The sequence below is a fragment of the Tyto alba genome, unplaced genomic scaffold (genome assembly GCF_018691265.1).
Source record: "Tyto alba isolate M040663 unplaced genomic scaffold, T.alba_DEE_v4.0 Super-Scaffold_14, whole genome shotgun sequence".
Lineage (NCBI taxonomy): Eukaryota > Metazoa > Chordata > Aves > Strigiformes > Tytonidae > Tyto > Tyto alba.
This window is the reverse complement of record NW_024881276.1, coordinates 1,910,424-1,935,214: the sequence shown is the minus strand read 5'-3', so window position 1 is coordinate 1,935,214 and position 24,791 is coordinate 1,910,424. Positions and strand designations below refer to the sequence as shown.

Sequence of the window (24,791 nt, the reverse complement as noted above, 5' to 3'; positions counted from 1 at the left end):
GAAAACATTTGTCAGGAAACAGCTGTTCCATCTCTGAGATCATACCCCTTGAGGGGAATCTGTGAAATGCATTAAAATGACAAATTGGAGGATTAAAAGTCACAACTCTATTCACTACTGAAAATCGTGGCCTCTGAAAAACCATTAATTTTAAGGCATATCACAGTTATTTCCACAAATTCCTGCCCGCTCCATCTCTTGCTGTTCCACATTTGTTTATTCTTTCTCTCTCCATTTTGGTACCAGAAACCTCTGTACGTGATAGAAACAGGTTAATAACATTATCACCTCCCCCTTTGCTAACGACCTTCTCTCTACAGGTATTGATTACACCTTCCTTTCAAACCAAGTGGTTATACAATTGAGGATACAGCTCTTTAGTTTTCAAGATACGAAGGGGGAATTGTTTTATAGTCCCTGTCAGTTCCCTGCTGAAATAGAAAGATCTAAGGGGTGGCAATCATAACCTTAAGTAGTGCCTCAGTTTTGTTAGAAATACCTGTGTCAGCCTTGGACTAATGTTGACAATACCCTTGCTTTGGCTTATGGAACTACCATAATCAGTGAGGAAAAGTGAGCAGAGATCAAGAATATGGTACAAAGATACTGATGAAAAAAAAAAAAAAAAAAGAAAAGCAAACAAAACTGAAAGTTATTATTTGGGTTTGCTGGTGGTGTAAGTTGTTTACGTAAATTAATTTTATTTATATTGTGCGGGTGGTTGGATGTTTCCTGAATCTCTCTCTCTTTTCTTCTTAAACCACAGATTCCTGTGCTTCTCAACCTGAGTAAAGATCCTGATGTTAACTTGCCTATGAAACCGTTAATCTTCTCATTGGCCATGGGTGCATGCCTTGGAGGTAAGAGTTTATGTGAGAAAGCTGACATAAGGTAATAGCTATGCAATTATGGCAGGTATAAACTGTCACCATAGGTTCAATAATTTTATTATGCAAAGCACAGAAAGGGCCTGATCCAGCTCCTTTTGACTTCAAAGGACTCCTGGATAAGGAACCCAGTCAATGTCTGCTGCTTCAATAGGATTTCTGCAGTCGGTATTTGAAGGCCATATCTGCATAAAGTACAAGACGCACAAAGAAACAGTCCAGATGGTGCTTATAGGGTTCTGATCTTTTGTGAGAGAAAATACAAAGATACATTTAGCTTTCAGAACAGAGACCAGTGACCGCTTATTGAAAAGATGCAGAAAATATATAATGGCTGAGATCTGAAGGCTTGATTCAAAGTCTGCTGAAGTCACTGGGAGGTTTTCTGGCTGGCTGACAGAAACGGTTTGAGTATCCATTTGCTGACCTCTTTAGCACTCCTCACTCTGAGAAAAATTTTTCTGAAGTCTTTGGGAAATGTACCACTAATAATGAAAGCTAATAGCTGTTCTCCTAGTGCCCATCTTGGTGTTAACTGGGATTTCTTGTTTTGTCAGTGCATTAGCACAAACCAAGAAGATGGTTTCATTAATTTTATATATATATATATATTTTTAATTAAAAATGTACCATGTATATATTGTAGGTCCAGGATTTCCTCTATTTGTTATAACAATAATGGAGAATAGCTATCCGGTAGTTTTTAAATTAATGTTTATGTTTGATTACTTTTTCTTTTTACATTCTGAAAATGGCTTATAAATTTATTACAACACAATGTTTCCAAATAGCAAGTGTACTAAGTGCAATTAAAATGTGTAAGTTTTTAACGATAAGTAAAGTTAGTATTATTTTTTTAATACTGAGAATTTTAATGCTAATTACATTGTACTAGGCTCTGCTTCGATCCCTGAATATTTAGGTAGATAGGTAAAATAAAGTTAAAATGGATAAAATGGTGTTCTGTCATGGATCCACACCTATGCCCCTCCAAATAGTTTCCCTGACTTTACAGAGAATAAAACTAAAACCAGTTCTGGTTTGTTTGTTTAGATAAGTGATTGCTATTACAAGTGACCTTAATACCTAACAAATATAATGATGTAATTTACAGATTGAATTTTAAGAGCATGTTACAAAGGCAGGACAATTTATACCAAACAACAGCTATTCATCTGAGCAATATCTTTTTTGTACTCATCATTACTCATAATTATATTGGGATTTTAATCTGTTCCTCTTTAAAACCAGTGATGTAAATAATCAGCATATCTTTATATAGATGTTTGCCATAAAAATATCATACTTCTTCATAATCTGCTAATCACCGAATGTACTCTGATTTCATTAAATTTTCAGATTAAAATACCACCCAAAACATAAGGAATATAAAGTTGGACAGATTACACTGACATATTCTGAGTAGGAGGCACTTCACCAGCCTTGGAGCCTTTACTGGTCTCAGCTGATTTTCCTAAAGTATCAGTTATCATCTTAACCAAAATTCCTTTAATTTGATTCATTGAAGGGCTGCCAGGATTTAACAGAGACTTCTGTGAGTATGCAGTATGAGACAAAAGTAAAAATATAAGCAGTACCATAGTAATTATTTGAATTAAAGGCACTAGAGATCCATAGGAACTGTCCAGGTATTCAGATAGGCTCCATACAAATATTTGGATAAAAAGTTAGATCATTATCATTATTAACAAAATCTTAAATTCTCCAGACTGTGCTCTATTAGGATAAAGCTGGGCATATGCTGAGTTATACTGGCAAGGTCTCATAGAAGTGTTGGCCTGAAAATTAATATGCTTCTGACTTTTCCATGTCAAAACAAAAAGCTAATGGACAGCATCTTATTGTTAGCAAATGAAGTGTGGAAAAGCTTTTGCTTTAAAAGATCTTGTAGCCCCCCAAAATGGGAGAAAAAGAGATTTTTTTTTTTTTTTTTTTTTTAAAAAAAGAAAGTGTTGATGTCCTCTAAGAATTAGTTCCAAAAGAGAAGTCTTATCAACACTGAAGTGCTGTGAAGAAATCTTCAAGGTAGGCTAATCTCCCTGTGGAAGGGGTAGATGACAATTACATCATTACTGCCTGGCGCTCAAAGCAAAGTGTTGGATCTTATCACTGCTTATGCAACCAAAGGAACTTGGAAAACAAGACATTTTGTAGAAGAGTCTGATGAAATAATACATTATAACTACATATTTTAGCGTTAGGTGTTTATTACATAATGCAGAGCTTCCAGTCTGGTAATTTGATAGCATTTCTGGGGTTCAGGGTAAACTGCTGTATGTTTATGTGTCTGTCATAAGTATCAGGAGTGTCAGCATTTGTGCCTGTCTTGGAAAATGCTGTGCAACATTTTGTCCTGAAAAATTTCCAGTGGTTGCGATTACTTTTTTTTTTACTGTCACCAAATGCACAGGTGCCTACGGGTGTGGAAGCTGATAGGAAAGACAGTAATTTTCCTTCGTTGCTTTAGCTGTTGTCCTGGAAATGAAAGAAGGAGAGAGTCAGTCTCAAGCAAGATGAAGAGACCTTTGCCAGTATAACTGTCACGTTGTCATCTTCATCAGTGTCTCCCAAAATAGAGCTACTGTTATTAAATTTCTGTGTTCTTTCATGGCATTAGGCTCAGATGTAGGGAGTAACTGAATATCACATAGATGCCTCTTGCTCTGTAAAACACATCTCCGAAAGTGAGGAAGGATGAAAAATTCTGTCTCTTATTCAAGGAAGCCAAGGACCGTGATGGCCTTGTGCAGATCCTGGTGAGATGGTTACAATTTTGAAATCTTTGGGTCTTCCTTGGAGTTTGCTAGTTCTTTTCTGGCAGAAGTCTTCTTGCTCAGGTCAGGTCAATCTTACACGGTTAAGAAATAAATGTGGAAATTTGCCAGGGGATCTGGTTCTGGAAATTTAGATTTACATTTGTCCCAGCTATCTTTAAGAACTTAAGTTGTAAGTTAGGCGTCTGGCTGCCTCGGTCTCCCTGTTTGGTGATGGAGATAGCGGCCTGTCCAGGAGGCAGATGTTTATGCATCCACTGAAATTGCCAGATGCTCTGCGCAGAGCACATAGGAGCCCCTCACACGCAGAACTTCAGTAGCTGAGAAGGGTGCCCAAAGACAGGTCAAATGAATTCAGGCCTTCGGGCGTTTTGGTTTGTCTGTTCTTCTGAATGACCCTGTTAGTTCACATCTCTCTGGGCATTAATGGTCAGGCTAAGTGACTGGAAAAATTGCGTTGCTCATGTTTTGTTTTTTTTTTTTTTTTTTTTTTTTTTTATGTACTATCTGACAGTATTTCAATTATGTTTTAACCATGAAGGGCAACAAAACAGGAAATTTAGAAGTCACTAAACACTCAAGGAAGTAATTTCACTTGTTTCCTGTGGTATCCTGACAAATCTGTATCCGTTTCATTTGCATGAGAGGACACTGAATAAAACTTTATTCATTATGCTTCCTATTCCAGTTCGTGGTGGAATTATGGTACCTCTAGAGACTGAGTTGTATGTAGACCTTCCAATAGTGTCTAGGGAGTGCTGCCTTGCAATTTTGGAGGACAAATGGAGATTACTATCTGTAGCAATTTCAGAACAAAAGGAGCTTTAATTGCACTGCTTCTGTTGGCCAAAGAGCTTTAAAGTAACATGAAATATGGATTCAGAGTCAGAAATCCACCTGTTAAGACTGTTCAGTTTGTAGAACGAGATTCTTTACTCATCTGAAGATATTATTTGAAGGGGTTTTGTACTTTTGACATTTAAAGAGCTGGCATTTAGTTGTCTTTTTATCTCTTGAATTTTTTCATGATTTATAAAAAGTATGGCTTTGAAAAAAGAAGGAAAAAAAAAAGAAAATAAAAAAAAGCTTCAATTCATATTTGAAAGTCTCTACCCTCTGAGTTCTCAGTTGCTAGTGTAGAAAAGTGCAAAAAGTATTTCACTGCTAAGTGACTATTACTGTGGTCCGAAGGGGATATTTTCCACAGTGTATAGTTTTGCACTGTTTTTCTTCAGTGTATATTTTCCTGGAGGACAATATCTGAAAGTCATCATTGTCACAATTCTGCAGAAAGAGGTGATCTCTAGGGTGCCTACAGCTGTGTTACTCCAGCTACACAATCCCAGTTGTAGGCTCTACTTCAAGAAAGGAGGTAGGAGGAGGGGGCTACTGGCACTTTTCTTCTCACCTTACAGGGTCAAAACCCAGGTGTGAATAAAATCCATTATCCACAGGAGATTGTGTTAATTACAGCTATTATAGGAGTGCAAGCCACAGTGTAGCTAAACAGTGGGATTTCTCTCAGTGCTATAGTTGTTCTGTCTCTCGGCACCCCTCCTTAGGTCCCTGATGCCAGTGGAGTATCACTGATTTATTATTCCTGCTGATTCTGCCCAATAAAATCTTAAACTAGATTTAAAACTTCAGACACACTGCAGTTATAAACCTAGAAATATTGTTTATATGCCGAAACCAACCCTCCTTCTTTGCAATATGAGGGAAAAGTGATAGCCTTCAATAAACCGTAACATTTATTAAAATATATAATAATTAATATTATGAAAAAAGCAAACCTGTAGATCCTGTGATGTTCTTTTATAGTTAACATAGATCAAATTTGTATAACACCTTTCAATCTGAAAGATTCAAAAAGTCTATTGAGCCAAATGTATGGCTTAAGTATATAACAGTTATTTAAGAGGAGCACTCTTCAGCTTTAGTTTTGAACTTAACTGTTGTATACAATGTGTAATTTAAACCGTAGGAAAATTTTTAGTGGAGAGGATATACCTACCTGAGCTTGATTTTAACCAGGACACTGATACTGAAAGTTCCTGTTGCTTCAAAAGGAGTCTTTTAATGATGAGAAATCCTGGGGCTCAGTTTTATGTCTTGTGAGTGAGACAGCCCTGATTTAGATAAGTATTTTGCCTATGGATATAAAACCCATAATCCAAATCAAAGGGTGTTATTGTAGGGAATGAGCGTGACTTGAGATCTTTCAAAAGGAAAAAGAGGTTGTGGCTCTTGACTTTGAAAGGCAGGCAAAACTAATACAGAAATAGAGGAAATGTCTCACAGTTTCTGTTTAAAGACCTCAGTGCAGTCTTTAGCAGTATTATGCCTCTCTATTGTAGATCTAGAAGCAAAATACAGCAGGTAGTTTGTATGTCTTACACCAGTATCTAATTTGCTTTCTGAGTATACTTTGCATTGTTTCTCTGATGTTTGCAATAATGGAAGTGACATGGACTTAAACTGTGACTGCTGACAATTAAGTGGCACTATTACTTGCTCGTTCTTAATGAAGAACTCATTCAGGTGTTAAGTGAGAGTTTTGATTTTTGTTGTAGCATGATGAACAGCCTCATCAAATACAAGCACAAGGAGTTTTTTCTATCTATTGATATTTGACTGCCCAAACTGTCCTCTTGCTCTTTTCTGGAACAACCAGAACCTGTAACCTTTTATAAAAAAAACACCTGTTCTTTTCCTTAGCTCTTTCATGACATTCCAACTCTGGGCATCTTCATGCTTTTTCAGTATGAAGTTCTTAAAGCCCAGCAGTGCTGTAAAGTCCTTGGTGTGAGAGCTAGGCTCATTACCAGAGTCCCCGCAGCTAAAGGAGGTTCTCTAAGACTGATGAAGATAATCCTCTGTGGCATGGAAGGTATACAGAAGCCAGCTGTGAATGTAGAATGTAAAACCAGCTGAAACTGAGTGTGTACATTTAACAGATGTACCTTTGTCTGCATTAAGGCTATATCAGAGTGCTGCTGGTTTTAAGCCACTAAGTTAATACAGAAAAAAAACCTTTTTTCTCAGCAAGGACGTTTTTCTAAACTTGAAAAGAGTTACATTGGCAGACATGCATATATGGATATGTTGCTATTAAGGGTGAAATATGAAGTATATGGGGTAAAGGATGCCATTTCAGCTGTACTGATGAGGATTTAGGGTTTGGACAGTAAATCTTAGATTTAAAAATGGAAAGGAAGACCACTATGTGTAATATGTAGAAATCTATTCTATTTTACATTGATTTAGAAAAAGAACTTATACCAAACGTCAAGATCACTTGAATATGGTTCTTGCATTACTGATGAATTTGAAATATTTGTATTAATGGTTTTCAGTCTTTGGAAAATAACTGCACACTATAAAGCTCTGCAAATTAGAGGTAGGATAATGATCAGAGATGACATCGGAGACTCCTACAAAGCACATGTGGAGTTTTGTTTATATTTTTTTTCACTTGCTTTGTGCATTCGTTTATCACAAGTTACAGAAGGTTCTTTCTAGAAGCCTTGGCCACTTCTATTTACAGAATTATATAGGATATACAAATTCATTGTGTTGTATTGGTGAGTTGCTGCCATATGAGAATACAGAGACTGCACAGCTGTCAGCAGGAGAGGCATATTCAGTTAGAAGGTAGCACTTGGACTATCAGACAGAGCACGACAGGGAAGCTATAGCAAGCTTCAAAATGCTTAATTGCAGAAGATAATACTGGACTACCTAGTTTCCTTCCTCTGCAGACACTTTCCAGACAAAACCCCTTTTTTTCCTGCACCTTGAGTGGTGCAGCAGACAGGAGGAAGAAAACCTCAGCCTGCAATATTCATACTGATTTATACAGATGAATCAGACACTCTCTGTGACACTAAAGAAAGTTATAATCGTGCCCTAGATATTATTTATGCATAAATTATTATATATCTCCAGCACACTGTGGTTAGCACACCTAAATCAAAGAGGGACACTAGCAGGAGTTGTGAAACTTTTAGACATGACACTTGAACCACGGGAAAACATAACAGGTAGGCTCCAAATGAAAGTCAATTTGATTAAAGTCAGAATCTGAATTTAAAGCAGCTGGATATTCTAAAATAACTTAATGGAGGGACACTTTTTTTTTAATAATATTTTCTTGTTCTGCTCAGTTGGAAAGTTATGATAAAGTTGAATAAAGTACTTTTATGCCAGGTGTCTATATATGGAACTATTTTTCAATATTTGGTCATGGAGCTATTTTTCAGTGTTTGGTCCCTGATAGTGCCACGTGTGGAGAATCTGTGAAACTGAGCTGACATAGTTTTAGTCTCTGAATCTAAAAATCAGAGACAAAAAGGTGTGCATGCTGGGGCTTGTGTGCAACATTAAAAGCTTTAAATGAAACCTACCTCAATATGTGTTTGAGGGCCTGAGGGAATAGCGTGTCAGAGTACACTGCAGACACTATCTCTCGTTATAGCAGTTTATTTTACCCTTGTACTGGTTATGTTGACTTAAAGGAGAGAGGTGACTTCAATTATCATCTCAGTTTTTATGTCTCTTCTACAGATGCCTGGATTTGAGAGAAGCTTATGGATTTCTTTGTCTTTAAAGTAACACGCAGGATGTTCAGCACCCTGCCTTATTTATGTCATGCTTCTGGTAGAAAAGTTACAAATTTAAATTCCACCGTTCCCCCTCAGAGCAAAAAGGCAGCAATGGGCACTGAAGAGTGCAAAGATTACAGTAACTGTCCTACTGGTTGTGTAGTAGTGGTGATAAAAAATGGTAAATTTCACCTGATTAAAATTGTTGTATTGAATGCAGTTCAATGAACTTCTTGAGTAAGTTAACTCACAACTTTAATTCACATTCTTTTTTTTTTTTTTTTAATTATTTTTTTTTCCTAGAAACTCCATGTGTATGCATTTGTGCAGAAACATCCCATTCAAAATGTTTCCAAACCAGTAAAATGAAAATATGTTGATATTATAAGACTGCAAACTATAACATATAACAATGTTGAATGCGTTCATGTGTGCCTTCTCCCCCTTACTGCCTATGACTTGAGGTTCCTTTTTATTTTAGGGACTGTTAATGATTTAACTGGCCTTGATTCTGCAGCTCTTTATTGACTGCAAATTTTGATTACCCATGGCTTTTTAGTTTTTACACATAAAAAATATCAAAACGTATTCAAGACTTGTACATTATTAAAAGATATTCAAGACATGTAGACATTTACCAGATGTTTAATGAGGCGAATCTGAATTATTTTTGTGTGAAACAAAATTTCTGAAAGCTATGAAGGCCGTCTCCTGTAAGGCTAATCAAAACCATAACTGTTCATTGTTCAGTTCTGCAGCCAGATTTGTTAGATTTGCTCAGTTTGTGCTTTAAGTAGCAAAATGGGGTATGCTATGGAAGGGAAGCTGCACACGACAGTCAACCTTTATTTGATGATGTAAAGCATATGGGAAACTGCACAGAGTTTTCTTTTGAAAATGGATGGGAAGAAAGGAGCTGGCTTCCTTCGGCAAGTTTTGCTTTGACACTGTTCTGGGATCGTTTGATTACAGCAAAAAGCAGGGCTGAGAATCCTTACCCTAAAATTATTCATGTAGCAAACCCCTAGTTTCAGCGTGAGAACCCTTACCTGGGACAAAGCAGTGCAGACAGCTGTGCCTGTGTAAAACTGGGCCTGACGCAGATCTTTGTCCAAGGCCAGGGAAAAGCTGTTTTCAGGGCTCGTGTTGACATGAACCATGATAGTCTTTTTGCTTCTGCACTAGCTGGGTGGAGATACAGGGAAGAGAAAATGCAGAAAGTTTATTAGTTAAGCAGAGGTGTAGCTTGTTACCCACTGTCAGAGCAGGTGGAGGGGAGGTGGTCTGTAAAGCTTACAACAAAGCAAGACTTTTCTGTCAGCAATCCACTTCCAAGCTTGCTGTTGCACAAGGTACTATCTCCTTTATATCTGAGAAAGCTACTGTTTATGAAGGTTGCTTATGCTAGGCCAAATAACTTTATTAGTGATAATCCCTTCCCTTTGATTTCTCAGTGCTTTGAGTAATAAACACTAATCCTGCTGGGCACTTTGAGGTGATTCTCCAGGCAAACATATTAATGCAGCAAAACCCAGGGTTAGGCTTGCTCTTGAGTGGGCAGTACTAAAGGGACTCTTGAGAACCAACAGTATTTAGATATAATAGATGTGCTGCTGGCCAGTAAAAAGCAACAGCTGAGAATGAGACTTAAAGTGAGAGGAAATACGTTATTGATGCAAACTCCCTCCCTTTTCTTGTTACGATTTTACCCTGATTTCCCAGCCCCTTCCCTTAGTAACTTTAATCAGTCCTCCTGGCATTGATTTGTGGTGGATTGCAGATTATAGTCACCTGGGCAAGCTCTGTTTACTGAGGGAGAGGAAGTCTGGGCCCAAGGGAGGTGCATTATGCAAAGTGTGTGCAGGTCCTGGCTTTAAATTTGGCGGTCTCTGAAGGAGCAGGGTAGCAGAGGGTTAGAACTGAGCACTGGCTTGAGGAGAAGTAGCTGCCCGTGGAAGCAGAAGGCTGGAAGAAGCTGGGCTGGTGGATCTGGCAAGTATCAAATCAGGCTTACCAAACCTTGTCAAAATCTTCCTGCTTGTACCTCTAAGTTAGCTGGAGATGCAAAGGCACGTTTTAATATGTGGGTCTTGGTTTTGGATCTTTTTTTGATAGATTTATTCGTAACTAAAATTGAAACTAAACAGTAGAAGACTTTCTGCTGTGCTTCTGCAATGATTGTGCAAAGCTAGGGCAGGTCCATGGAAAAATGAGTACGATGCAGCTGTGGATCTTTAAGTGACATATCTGTATCTTTCTACGATCACACTTCAAAATGACAATTTTTTTTTTTTTTGCATTAAGAAAAAAAATCTTTCTCGATATCATGCTTATGAATTATTAAGCATAGTTAGTATTGATAATGATGCATGCAGTTTACCAAGAACAAAAGGCAGAATAGATGTGCAGGATAAAATGTATGGCTTGCTTCATACATACCACATATTATTGATATTAGAAATATAATTTTTAATTCATTGTAATGAATCTAGTTTCTTAATAACCATCTGCCTTGTGATAAAGGATGAGTTACAGTATGAGTCACACAAAAAAGTTACAATAAGAGTCATCAAAACAGATTGGTTATTACGATGTTATTCTTTGATACAGTTCACCTGTGTGTTATTGCATTTTGAGCATACCAACAAGCAAATAGGAGTCTTTCTGTGCTTCTTAAGCTTAATTATTCTTAACATTGAAGATGAAGTCAAGATTGGGTGCTAGAAAACGCTTATTTTTCATTTGCATCAATTGGAATGAGCTTAACGTGTGTAGGTTTTCATGTACATTAACCTAGTCTTGGGTCTTCAGTGATTCAGAGGTCACAGTGTTGCCGTTTCGCTGCTGAGTTAAACGTTTGCCAGGGAGACAGATGTTCCTGTGAGGAGAAACAAAAGTTTGCCTCTGTTGTTAGCTTTGGTGTAGTTCTTTGAAGCCTGCAGAGCCAATACCTAATTAAACTGCACGCACGCTCCAAACAAATGAAAAAGAAATGCTGCTCCTTTCAGATAACATTTAAGACGACAATTTCTTCTCAAGTGAAATCTACTTGGGGAAATCAATTCACTGCTGAAGCAGAAACTCTTTCCATAGTACTTCATTATGTGAAGGCAATACTGCAGCCCATGTGCAGTATAGGACAGTGTGTGCTGTTTGGAGGTCTCGACTGTATCTAGTCACAGCCAAGGGACAAGTGCTGTTTCGGTCCCGTTTCTTTAATTTGAAGTGAGAGCTATATTCCTTGTCTACAGTAATATTCTGATGGTGATGTTTGATCGTGCTACACGTGGAGCAGAAGCCTCCTATGAAATGTTTGGAGGCTGTAAACTACTGATTAATTTTGGAATTGAAATTTCCTTAAGTGTTCCTGCCTGACTCCTCTAATAACATCAGCTGTATTCATTTGTTCTGTTTTTCATTAAGCCACGTGCTTTGTGTCTTGGCTTTCTCATGCCAGAGCCTACCAGGAATGCTTATGTTTCAAGTTCAATTTCATATCTTTAAACATGCATTAAAGTAAATAAAATATGCTTTGAGTCAAAGAGAGGGCAAGGGAAATGAGCCCTGCAGTTCCTAATAGCCAGTGCTAGACACTATTTTTTTTAAAGGTTTCTGGTCCTCTAGTAAGGTTTTCTCTCTACAACTGAAGCATGTGTGGGTAGGTGCATGGTTCACTGCATATGATAAGAAGCCTAGGTTACAAATAGTCCTCGATGTCTCACAAGAATGCTCCGTGATCCTTTTATGATCCACAGGGATAAACCCTTCTATTGTGCAGTTCCACTAACATCAGCAGTGGTCCCAACAGACAGAGAGGACCTCCACACCCAGCTCCATCTCCTTTGTAACACCAAAGCCTTAAAAACAAAGCAAGTAGGAAACAGCTTATGTAGCGTAGCTCCTGGGAGAGCATTAAAAAAAAAAAAAAAAAAAAAGAAGGAACAATGATGTGCTTGCAGTGTTGGTGGATAAGGGAAGAGCAACTCATCTTATCTCCCCAGACATGTGCAAAGCATTTGATACTGTCCCACACAACATCTTTGTCGCTAAGGTAGAGAGACATGGTTTTGACAGGTGGACCACTCGGTGGATACGGAATTGTCTGCATGATTGCACTCAAAGAGTTGCAGTCGACGGCTCGATGTCCAAATGGAGAGTGGTGACAAGTAGCGTGCCTCATGGATCAGTGTTGGGACTGGCTCTGTTTAACATTTTTGTTGGCGAGGTGGACAGTGGGGTTGAGTGCCCCCTCAGCAGGTTCACCAATGACACCAAGCTGTGTGCTACTGTCAACACGCTGGAGGGAAGGGATGTGTCCCAGAGGGACCTTGGCAGGCTTGAGAGATGGACCCGTGTGAGCCTCGTGAAGTTCAGCAAGGCCAACTGCAAGGTCCTGCACCTGGGTCAGGGCAATCCCAAGCACAAATACAGGCTGGGCTGTGGGTAGATTGAGGAGCAGCCCTGTGGAGAAGGACTTAGGAATGTTGGTTGATGAGAAATTCAACGTGACACGGTAATATGCACTTGCAGCCCAGAAAGCCAACTGTATTGTGGGCTGCATCAAAAGAAGCAAGCAGAATTTTGAGGGGGGCAATTCTGCCCCTCTACTCCACACTTGTGAGACCCGACCTGGACTACTGTGTTTAGCTCTAGGACCCCCAAAATAAGACAGACATGGACGTGCTCAAGAAGATCCAGAGTAGTGCCCCGAAGATGATCAGGGGATGGAGAACTTCCCTTATGAGGACAGCCTGAGGGAGTTGGGGGGGTTCAGCCTGGAGAAGAGAAGGCTCCGGGGAGCCCTTCGAGCGGCCTCCCAGGGCTTAAAGGGGGGGCAGGGAAGGTGGGGAGGGACTATCAGGGAGCGTAGAGATACGAAGAGGGGTAGCAGTTTTAAACTGCCAGAGGGCAGATTTAGATGATATCTAAGGCAGAAATTGTTCCCTGTGTGGGGGGTGAGGCGCTGGCCCAGGGTGCCCAGAGCAGCTGTGGGTGCCCCCTCCCTGGAAGGGTTCAAGGCCAGGTTGGACGGGGCTGGGACCCCCTTGGGCTGGGGGAAGGGGGCCCTGCCCGGGACAGGGGGGATGGAGCTAGATGGTCTTTAAGGTCACTTCCAACCCAAACCATTCTATGATTCTAATTAAAAATATGAAATAAAATGTCTATTTGGGATTGCAGGGAGTGGGAGGGGAATGCTTTTCTAATCTCACATTGTCTACAAGATTTCCTCTTCTTTCTTGTTCCATAGTGGGATCAGCTGAAGAGTTGTCTGAAGCTGCTGAGGAGAAAAAAAAATCCAGAGTCTCCCATTCGTTAATAGGTGTTGTTTAGACCACTCACCTGAGACAACAGATATCCATGTTCAGATATCTACTCCAGGATGAAAATCTCAATTCGCTGCCTAATTTGATAATAATTGACCATCCTGGAGTAAATGAGAATCATGCTTTCTCTTTGGACTCAATTGGAAAAATTTTGACCACAAAAGGGCTTTTTCTTGGAAAGCTTTGGCTTTCATGAAGTCAACTTCAAAAAAATTGCTCAGGACTCTTTTTTTTTTTAAAGAGTTTAGTTGTTTCTTAAAATTGTTGTACTGTTGCTAGAATGACTATTCAAAAGCTTGTAACTCAGTATCAACTGATACTGGTATGACTTTGAATCCAAACTGGGATCAAAATTATTGCAATGAAGGTCTTTCTCCTACCCTATTTCTTATTAGAAGAGGAAGATCTTCCTTCCTCTAATGTTCCTTCCACATCACATCTTTTATCTCCTTTACTTCTGAAATCTATCACTTCATTTATTTGAATTTATGGGTACTTTTTTTTTTTATTTCTTTTTAAGAATATTTTTAGGAGTCTGCTCATTTTGTGTGCACTTTCAGTTGTAGAAGGCCATATGGTTACCATGTGTGAATACTTAGGGGAATAATCCTTCTGCCTTTATTCTGAGTTATTCTTTGGTGAACTGAACTCTGAAATATTTACTAAGTCAAAACACCTAAGTGGAGCAGTAACTGCTTTCTCATCTGTTTCTCTCAAAGTCAGACCAAAACAGTATCCACTGAGCAGTAATGTTTAAGAGGGCCAAAATGAGAAGAGTAGCTATATGCCAGTGAAAGCAAAGAAGGGCTTGTGGTTAGAATAGTGGATTTTTACTGTAGTGATGTATGGAAAAAAGAGATAATATGACATAGTATAAACAAAAATTTCTCCTAGATTTTTACCACTTTTGTTCAAAATTTCAGTTAAGGAACAGAATGTAGGAGTCACTGTCACTTCCTGAGTCATGCCGTGGTTCAGAAACATTTGCTGAAGACATCTGGGTTGTGGAAGTCAAGTATACAGCATTTCTTAAGTCTGAGATATGACTCATGTGAAAGCTATAGGAAATGGGTCAGTCTTTCTGAGCTCTGAATTGTCTACATTGCCAGATTGCTAAAGGTTTAGTGAAACCACAGGAATAAATTTGTTACTGGAAAACGTTCAGGAGAAGAGAAGTATGTAGTTCTTTTAAGAGGATAGGTGTCCATTATAAGCATGGCATATTATTGTCCTTTGGTGTGTTCGTCTCCTGAGGGGACTTGTATAATGTAATTTGGTGAGGTTCACTGCGTACAGTTATGTTGCTTTATGTATTAAAGAACCCTTGTGGTTTGGTAAGCAAACTTTGTATCCGTGATCATCTTTTTACCTCAGCGGAGATATGTGAAACAGATCCATTCCCCTCCATTGTTCCAATTATTTTGCTTTAAATTTATCTTTAAAAAAATATATATATCTTAGTGATTAGTTACCCTCTCTATAAAAAGGACACTCATTTGTCAGTGTCAAGTTTGTGTAAGGAGAAAGGCATCTAGTTTTATTAACGTCCTTGAACTGGCTCACCTGATGGCACCTCCTTGTACGTAAAACCAAAAATCAGCAATTTTATCTGAATGCAGGTCTCTGGTATCACTTGGACAACTGCTACATTTGTGTTATGTTCCTTCCCTGTTTTTCTGGCTTATGTAGAATCAGAGAATAATACCAGGCTTATCTTTCAAAGCGTGAAGCTATTTATAGGGTTTAGAGATAGTCTGTATGTTTCTTTTCAAGCCTATACAACAGAAATAGATTTTTCTTTTTTAACTGGTACATCTTAGGACTTTAACACAGAATAAACAGAGGAAGAGTAAGAAATAGAGCACAACTATAAACTGGTATTTGTTTTCTAAACCGCAGGTAATGGAACATTGATTGGAGCATCTGCGAATGTTGTTTGTGCGGGAATTGCTGAACAGCATGGTTATGGCTTCTCTTTTATGGAGTTTTTCAGGTACAATTTTAAACTTCTTACCTTAAATCTGCCATTTTTTTTTCTCTAGGCAAACACTGGGTCCTCCAAGGAGAAAATCTGGAGAAAGGGTCTATAAAATAAACCTGTGTTCCTAATTTATTTTTGGCAACTGAAATGTGGTAGAAGGCAGATCACTTTATTTTTGAATACTGTGGATAGAATGCATAAAGGTGGTGGGAGCACAGTGGAACACCAGGAGAAACAAAGCCTAAGAAATTCCTGATTTGATCACCCTCAATCTTATCTTCAGCTTTGTAGTGATACTAAATTGTTGCTTTGTTGTTAAATACAGTTTAAATGTAGTTTCTCATCTGCACATTTTCATGGATGTTCCATCATCATGGAAAGTGGGATGTCCCAGTTTAGATTAAGCAGAACTTTATTCCGTGGTCCCATGTGTAAACCTATTTATCTAAAAGCAATTCTTTTGACCATCTGCTTAGCAGCTATGAGTGGAGGTGTGAGAAGCATCTAGTAACAGCTCGAGTTGTTTAATTAATAATTGTTGTTTAATAATGGAAGTTCCCCTGTGGGTCATTCATCAACAGGTTTTTAAGGGACAAGGTGTACTGAATGCATGCAACAGTTTCATATTTTTCCAAACATGTCCACTTTTTGAGACTGTGATTGAAAGATATAAATGGAAACTGTTAAACAGAGGACTAGACATGCAGTTAAATTGTAAAGTATAGTTAATTTAACTAAAACATAATTTCTTGTTTATTTTTCTGCATATTTAAGGCAAAGGATACTGTTATGTTCACACTGATATTTTTTTCTCTTTTTTATTTACATCGTTCATTTTAGTTTCTTGGCTCTGTCAACATTCTTTTGTATTGTTTACCTCAAAGCCTTCAAGTCTGTGTAATTAACATGATTAATCATACGGTGGTGTCTGGAGCAGAGCCAATGATAACACTAAAAAAAAACCCATATTCTGAACTGTTCTTGCTAAAATTCTTGCTATGAGCACGTGCTGCTCATAGCACAGTGTATCTCTTCACCCATAGTTTTCTGATGATGTGTTTTAGAAAGACAGATAGCAATGCATATTAATTAGCAGAAAGAACATAAAAGCCCACTTTTGGCTTCTTTTCAATCACCGAGTGGGCAGATCATGAGCTCCTTCATAATTTGTTTTAGGAAAATATTTGTTTCAGTTGAATGTGTCCCAATTCAGTATTTTCTGTGGCGTCTCCTGGCAATAACAGGTATTCCATGTATCCCTTGAGGATTTTGATCTTGCTTACTTTTATTTATGAAGGTAATCTCAAAGCATGAAGTGATTCATCCGCGTTTCTTCCCTGTTTGCTCAGGATTACTCAGCGGGTTTCACATGCCTGCTCAGGGTCCTCTGCAGTGCTTCTACCGGTATAAAGACACAGATTTTTACTCTACTCTTGCAAATCCCTGTGAGTCACCAGGGAATAATCATGGATACCGTGTGTGGGGAGTTGATGGCCCTCTGTTGCCTGAATTTTACTAAGATGTCTTCCGTGCAACCTGTGCTGGTATTTTTTTGTCCTTCTCAAGTGTCTCTGTGCAGAAACCCATGACCTGTCTGTCCCATGTGGCATCCGGGGTCATATAGCACAGTATTCTACTTCCCTTACCCTTCCTCCCCACCTGCATGCTAAGCCAAAATTATGCACCCGTGTTTTAAGGGAGCCTTTTGCTGCAAGCAGCTTTTTTGCAAACCACGTTTTGACGTGGTGGCCTGAGGAGGAACTGTGGGCAGGGTTGCTAAGCATGTCTGGTGCATGCACCGTGACACCAAAGGGGCCGAGGGACACTGGAGGCTTTGGGTGGCGAGCGGCATTGTGATGACTCTGTGTAAGGAGGGAAAGGAAAAGGCGAGAACCAGGCTCTGTGTCCTGTAAGAGGGCAGATGGGCTCATGACCTTCGCTGTATGTGTCTTTGTGCAGGGGCACTTGTTGTGGTTTGAGGTTTCTCTCTTTTTTTTTGTTTTGTTTGTGTTTTTTTTTTTTTTTTTTTTTTTTATTTTTTTTGTTTGGTTTTGTGGTGGGTTTTTTGGTTTTGTGGTGGGTTTTTTGGTTTTGTGGTGGTTTTTTGGTTTTGTGGTGGTTTGTTTTGTTTTTTTTTTGTGTTTTTGTGGTTTTGTGGGTTTTTTTGTTTGTTTGTTTTTTTTTTGTTTGTTTGTTTGGTTTTTTTTTGTTTGGTTTTTTTTTTTTTTGTTTTAAAAAGGGGAGCAGTGGCAGCCCAGCTGGTGTGTTTTACAATGCTATTCTGCTGCCCAGCCAGAGCCAGAGGTGGCCGGGGGTGTTAACTTGCCTCGAATGCTGTGGTCTGATCAGCTACCTGGAGTCCCTTCAGCAGAAGAAATCCCCTGCCAGGGGGGTGCATGCCTGAATGACCGTGAATGCTATAGTCTGTCAGAAAACTAGCATCCTGGGGAAGGTCCCCCTTGAGAACTGCATCTAATCGCTTCCTTCCCTGGATCAAGAATCCTACTTCCCCAAGGACCCGGGGGCACTCCTCTCCTTCCAGACTATTGGGCATGGCTGGATGTAAGGGGAAGACAGTCAGCCCTGGTGCCCCATGCTCACCATCCAAGCAACTTAGGCCCACGTGTTGGAAGTTCTGTGCCTGTAAGAAGGTCCCAGTAGGATGGCATTTAGGTGGGAAAGATTAAAATGAGTAAGGAGGGAGAGAGGTGTGGATCCTCCCTCCCTGCGTTGAAGCACCTTAAAGCGGCCTGGTGTCCAGAGTGCACCGGTTGAGGAGATGCCAGGTCCCAACCATACATGCCTGGCTGCAAATGTGTTGGCCAATGTCGCCAAGTATCTCACCCAGAACGCATTTGGGTCTTGTTCCCTTCTCCCACATTACCTGCCAACACATGCAGGAACCAGTTCTGTCTGAGCAATGCTCACAAGGGGAATAGCAAGATTGCCTGTGGGAAAAGATCCCTCGGTTATTATGAATTCAACTTGCCGTTCCTGGCCCTTGTGAGCTTTTCTTCATAATTCATTATGTTCCACTGAAACAAAAAGACTGCCATGTCCGTTAGAATATACAAATACTATAATAAACTTTATCACTGTGAAAATAATTTTGCCTTTGAAGCTGTTATACATTGGCAGCAGGGCAACAAAATGGGGCTTCTACTGGTATACCAGCAGCAAAAGGAATATTAGGGGATGTGTGAGCCTGCCACTGAATGGAGAAATGACCTCCTGACAAAGGACATGGAGAAGACAGAGGTTCTCAGTGCTGTGATCAACAGCACAAAGTCCAGCTGGAGGCCAGTCACAAGTGGGGCTCCCCAGGGCACTTGTGATTCCCAGTGCTGCCTTCCAAGCTCAGCCATTCTGGGATTCAGGTTTTAACCAGCCCCAGAAATCTGAAGGCAAATAATGAATAACTGCCTCTGGGTGATTTATTTGGACTACCTCAAATTCAAAGGAAAGGAAGCAATGTTAAGACAAAAAGAAATTGGGAAGTCCTAGGAAATCAAGCTCGGAAGTAGCAATTTGTGTAAAGATGCTCTTGCACTTTTGGAGTCAGTCCGGGCAAATTGCACTCCTTTTCCTTCTTGGAAACTTCCTCATCAGACTGTATTTATGCGTTTTAATCTTTCTTCCTGAACAAATCTTACATACACCCTAGTTTTTCATTATCCTACTAGTAATTCAGAAGGCAGAGCTGAACACAGTATTTCAGGTATGGTCCTCTTGTTTTTTTCCCATTTTAAGAATATAAGGTTAAATACAAAATATGAGGCTATTTGCCTTTTTGTTGTTAATCTAGGCTGTTTAAAATTCTTGTTTAATTTACTATTCACTGTAAAATCCAAGTCTCAGCTTTCATGAATGTGAGTGTATCTGGTCCCCCCACCCAATTTCTCATACTTTTCCTACATTTTGTTTATAATTAACATATAATCAATGGTCAGAGATAAAAGGGAATTGGTGTGCTATGTGATCTAGTAAGTGAATTGGAAGATGGACACAAAGACAAATATTTAAGTGGTAAAAATAAAAACAATTGTGTGTTAGTGGGGTTTGGAAAAGGAAATATAGTAGTGGAACATTTGCTGTGCTTGGTCAAGGGTGAACATCAGAGCAAACAAATGAGCATTATGCCTCTGGAGAGAAGAGCTATTTTTTTGGTAGTCTTGACCCTGTAGAAAACATCAGATGTGTTTATAATATGAAGGTAATTGCTCAGGGGCAGCATATGAGGAAGCAGAAGACAGGGAAAGATAATATGCATGCTATGATTTTTAGTTCTAGTTATGAGAGAAACATCAAATCATAAATAAGAGCTTAACATAAAGGAAAACCCCAAATGTAGGGCAGTACTATTTCTCTTGGCAAATGGTCCGGTAAGGACAGTATAATCTTGTTGCCTGAATGATTTCCAGAGGTTAGCATAGTGATTTCATGCCAATTAAGACTGTAGAATAATCAAGAGAGCTTTGTTTTTCTCAAGGAAGAAGATAGAAGAAGAGATTGCAGATGTCTCTTCTAATACAGATGCTTCATGTCATGTTAGTTGTAAGATTTTTACTAATATATCTCTGAGTGAGTTTTTGCAATATAGCATTCCACTAGGTCAGTCCATGCTACGGGACATGAAAGCAACCCGCAGAAATATTATTTTTTTAACCAGTGAAAAATTTGGTTCCAGCTTCATAGTGTAAGAAGTTCTTATTGCTGTAGGGCCTTTAATTGTCTGTTTCCACTTACTAACAAAATTGCCAGCTTGATTTTAATTTTCTCTTTAAGAGAGACCTTTATAACTTTATAAAGATACATAGTATTTCAAACATAAAATAAGTCATGTTCCTTCATCCTGTTGTGATTCAATACCAATCACCCCTGTGTGTCTGTGACGCGTGATGTGATAAGAAAAAAGGATTGTAGATAAATGCTGAACCTATCGGATACACAGAAAGTGGGTATTATGGGAAATAGTCTAATTTTATTTCAAGCAAATTTTGGCTGACTCTGAATATATCATGGTGTGGGATATATAGGTAAGGAAAGAATGGATTGGATGACTCTATGTAATGGTATAAGAATATATCATGGTGTGGGATATATAGGTAAGGAAAGAATGAATTGGATAACTCTATGTAATGGTATAAGAATATGGGAGAGATTATTTGACACGTGAAGAAGTCAGTCTGCTCAGAGGAACAGGGTATGAGCCTGAGGACCTAGTTTAGATTACAGTGGTAAGGTTAGCTGAGCACGGTCCTGAAAGCACTGTGCATATTTTCAGGTTTTGCATTTTTCTGTCATTGCTCTCCCTTTACGTGTCATCTGAAGACCTGAATTAACATTCTCTGTCTTCTTTGGGAGTAACAGTAATTTGGAAGTGCCAAAAAATATTGCTTTCTGATAATAACTTAGGAAAGAATTTGTTTTCATCGTAGGACATGTCTCGGGAGATATTCACAGCAAAAATATTTACAGTAGGATATCCCATTTATCCCTGCCCGAGAGCACTCACCCATGAAGACTGTGAAGCAGTCCTTCCCGTGAGAACTGTCATTCACGCTTGTGGGAGGACAAATGCGATGTTCTTTGCTACCACCTGTGTATCCTATTTATACAACTTACTGAAAATAACTGTTTTTAAAAAAATTGGTCTCTGTAAAGCCATATAAATGTCTCTACTTGAATATGTGTTAGACAACTGTAGTCCTTTTCATTCCTGTTAATTTAGTGTTATTTTTTCCCCGTTTTCTTGCTATTAACACCTCTCTGTCAAATACCTTTGCCGTTTTAAGGCTGACTCTGATCAGAACAAGACCAGCCCTACTATTTTGGGTGTGAATTTTACTGATGGAGACTTTGGTTGAGCAATGTGGTATCCAAATACTCAAATACAATTCACATGTGGGCTTTCTGATCAACTGTGCAGCTCTAGAAGACAGAATTTTGGCATGTTCAAAGAATCTAATGAAGATTCAATGAACTGTTGAATACAGGCTTAATAATTTCGGTTCTCAAATTAGCTCTATCTCATTTCCCACTACTCTTCTGATCAGTAAGGAAGAGCAATTGGTCATGGGTTAAATATTGATATTTGACATGGTAACAGATTTCTTCTGTTCAAACAAGTGCAAGTGCAACACTTGAAAAAAGCCCTCCTAACAAGGATGTGTTAATGTACAATTCCAATTTGGACAAGTTTTAACTTTTCACAACTTTTGCTTCATAAAATGTCTGTCTTTAAAAATCTAGATCTTTTAGGTTTATTATATCTGCTTGTTTTCATCTTTATCTTGATTTCTTTACAGCTGTAAGGAAAATATTTTTTTTTTAACATCTTATTTTAATCATAAATTTCAAAACCAGTTACATATGAAAATATTTATTATCAGACTTGGGGAACTGAGTTTAAGAAATGTAATTTAGATTTTAACATCCTCTTCACTATTATGCTAGGAAGGGAAAAACTATAAATGATCTTAATTTTCAGCTGATCACTCAAGGAAGTAAAAAGGTAGTTCAGCATGTATTCATCTCTCAGCATTAGGTTCTAGGTTGGGTTTGTTAAGAAGAATGCCAATTTTCTTTCAGCTATCTAAGAACAATTGTCACAAAATTTTAAATTGTCAGTGTTGATCTAACGACTGCTCTCAAACAAACAAACAAATGTCACATTGACACCTGTGGCAATTGAATAAAGTGAAGCTGCTTATTTTAATTAGATGCGTATCTTGTGCCAAACCACATGAAAATGAGTATTCCTGAACTAATGTGGTGCAAACCATTTTAAGAATAATTCCTGAGTTATGGGTGGGATTTTTTTTTTTTAATGTATCATTTTATTTAAGGTCAAGGAGCACTGTAAATGGAAATGTAAAAGAATGTGGGTTTAGCTTGTTTATTTTTAGAAAAAAAGGTGGGAAAATAGTATTTTGAGCCCTTAAACATGAGGATATTTCCTTTTCCAACTTAAAATAAGATTTGTCTGTATCATGTGAATTTTTTCATGGAGCTTAAAATGCTCCTATGTCTTCTCAGTAGAGGAAAAATCTTTGTATTGTTTGGCCTGTGAACATACAATTATTGCTTTTTTCTTCTCTTATTGCCATGAAGTCTTTTGGATTAGAATATTAGTTTCCCGTAAAGGTTAATGATATTTAAATACTTATAATCTTACCCATCTTAAAATAAGGTTATGTGATTCAGGTATTCAAATTTTATGATGGTTTTATCTTTTGAAGTCTATGAAATGTATGTGTCTCTTCTAAGTTTTTGAAAAAGGACATTTAAAATGAAATTGTAACGATCTCGTGTTTCATTGGGCTATAATAGGAAGCATCGATCCTCCAGACATACGTATCACTTTAATATTACGGGGTAAGCTCATAGAAGTACTAATCATAGAAGAATTCAGGTTGGAAGGTACCTTAAGAGGTCTCTTATCCAGCCTTGGGCTCAAAGCAGGGTCAGCTCTGGGCTGCATAGGAACAGCACAGACTCTTAGGGCAACCAGCTCTACTGCCTGGCTACCTCTGCAGGAAAAATGTTTCTCCTCTCTTGTTTCGACTTGTGACAGTTTTCTCTCACTGTCCTGCCATGCACCACCATAAGGAGCACAGCTCCAGCTTCTCAGTGACTCCTTGCAGGTGCTGGGTACGCTGCTAGTGCCCCATAAGCTGTCTCTTCTCCAGGCTGGCCTAAGTCCTCTTTCCTGCGTTGAAGGACCCAAAACTGAATGCAGTGTCTAGATATGGTCTAATCAGAGCTATGGAGAAGGGAACAATTTCTTTTATAGATCTAAGGCCCGTTCCCCTTTTCGTACTGCCAAGGAGGCTGTTGGCTGCCTTTGTTGCTGGGGTTGCCCCAGGCTCATGTGCAGAACATCACTCCAGGGCCTTTCTTGAAGAGCTGCTCCCCAGTCACTCTGTCCCCAGATGGTGTTGCTGCAGGGTCTCTTCTGTCCTCCTGGACAGGACTTGGCATTTGAATTTTATAAAGTTCTGGTCCTCCCATTCCTCCAGTTTGTCCATGTCCTGCAGGATGGTGGCCCTGGCTTCCACCTTTTCAAGCAACATAAGATTATAGCATAGTGTTTCCAGCACAACTTTGCACAACTGTTGCGGTATGCAATGATATACAATATTAGTATTCAAAATGGTGCCAGCATAAGAAAGAAACTGAAAATATCTGTTTGTGTTGAAATTAGAATATTGATTTAGCCTCACATGCAACTCTTCTCATTTGAGAATTCTCACTGGAATTCCAGCCAGTAAGTCGGCTTCATTGAAGGCCTGTCTTAGATGCCTCTATGCAAATGCACGTAGCATGGGGAATAATCAAGAGGAGCTAGAGATGTGTATACGCCTGCAGGGCTATGATCTTACTGGCATCATGGAGATGTAGTGGGATCATGCCTATGAATGGAATGTTGGAATGGCAGGATGTAAGATCTATAGGAAGGACACGTGGGGAGGGTGTGTGACCCTCTATGTCAATGACCAGCTTGAGAGCATGGAGCTCCGCCTGGGGATGGATGAGGAGCTGACCGAGAGCTTGTAGGTCAGGATTAAAAGGAAGTCAGGGACGGGAGATGTTATAGTGGGGGCCTGCTACAGGCCACTGGACCAGGAAGACCAAGCAGATGGAGCCCTATGTAGACAGCAGCAGTCTCATGTTCACAAGCCACTGTACCCCTGGGGGACTTCTGCCACCCCAATGTCTGTTGGAGGGACAACACAGCAGTGCATAAGCAATCCAGGAGGTTTCTGGAATGCATTGATAAGAACTTCCCTCTCCAAGTGACAGAGGAACCAAGAAGGAGAGGTGCTATGCTGGACCCTGTTCTCACCAACAAGGAGGGGCTGGTGGGAGTGCGAAGCTCAAGGGCCGCCTTAGATGCAGTGACCATGATGAAATGATGGAGTTCAAGATCCGTAGGGCAGTGAGGAGAGCACACAGCAAGGTCGCTACCCTGGACCTCAGGAGAACAGACTTTGGCCTCTTCAGGGATCTGCTGTCAAAGTAGCACGGAATAAAGCCCTGGAGGGAAGAGGGGCCTGAGAAAGCTGGTTAATATTCAAGGATCACCTCCTCAAAGCTCAAGATGAATGTGTCCTGACAGAGAGGAAGTCAATTAAGATCACCGGGAGGTCTGCATGGATAAACAAGGAGCTCCTGGACAAGTTCAAACACAAAAGGAG

The 24,791-nt window shown here is 39.3% G+C and overlaps 1 protein-coding gene across 1 annotated transcript in view; it reads left to right on the top strand.

Annotated features, from left to right (window-relative positions):
• The window catches only part of OCA2 (OCA2 melanosomal transmembrane protein), a 213,380-nt gene that overhangs the window by 151,335 nt on the left and 37,254 nt on the right, over positions 1-24,791 (top strand). The window contains exons 22-23 of the mRNA XM_032982477.2: positions 767-860; positions 15,510-15,603. Of these exons, the coding sequence (XP_032838368.1) occupies positions 767-860; positions 15,510-15,603 (188 nt within the window). The remainder of the gene's footprint in view (positions 1-766; positions 861-15,509; positions 15,604-24,791) is intronic.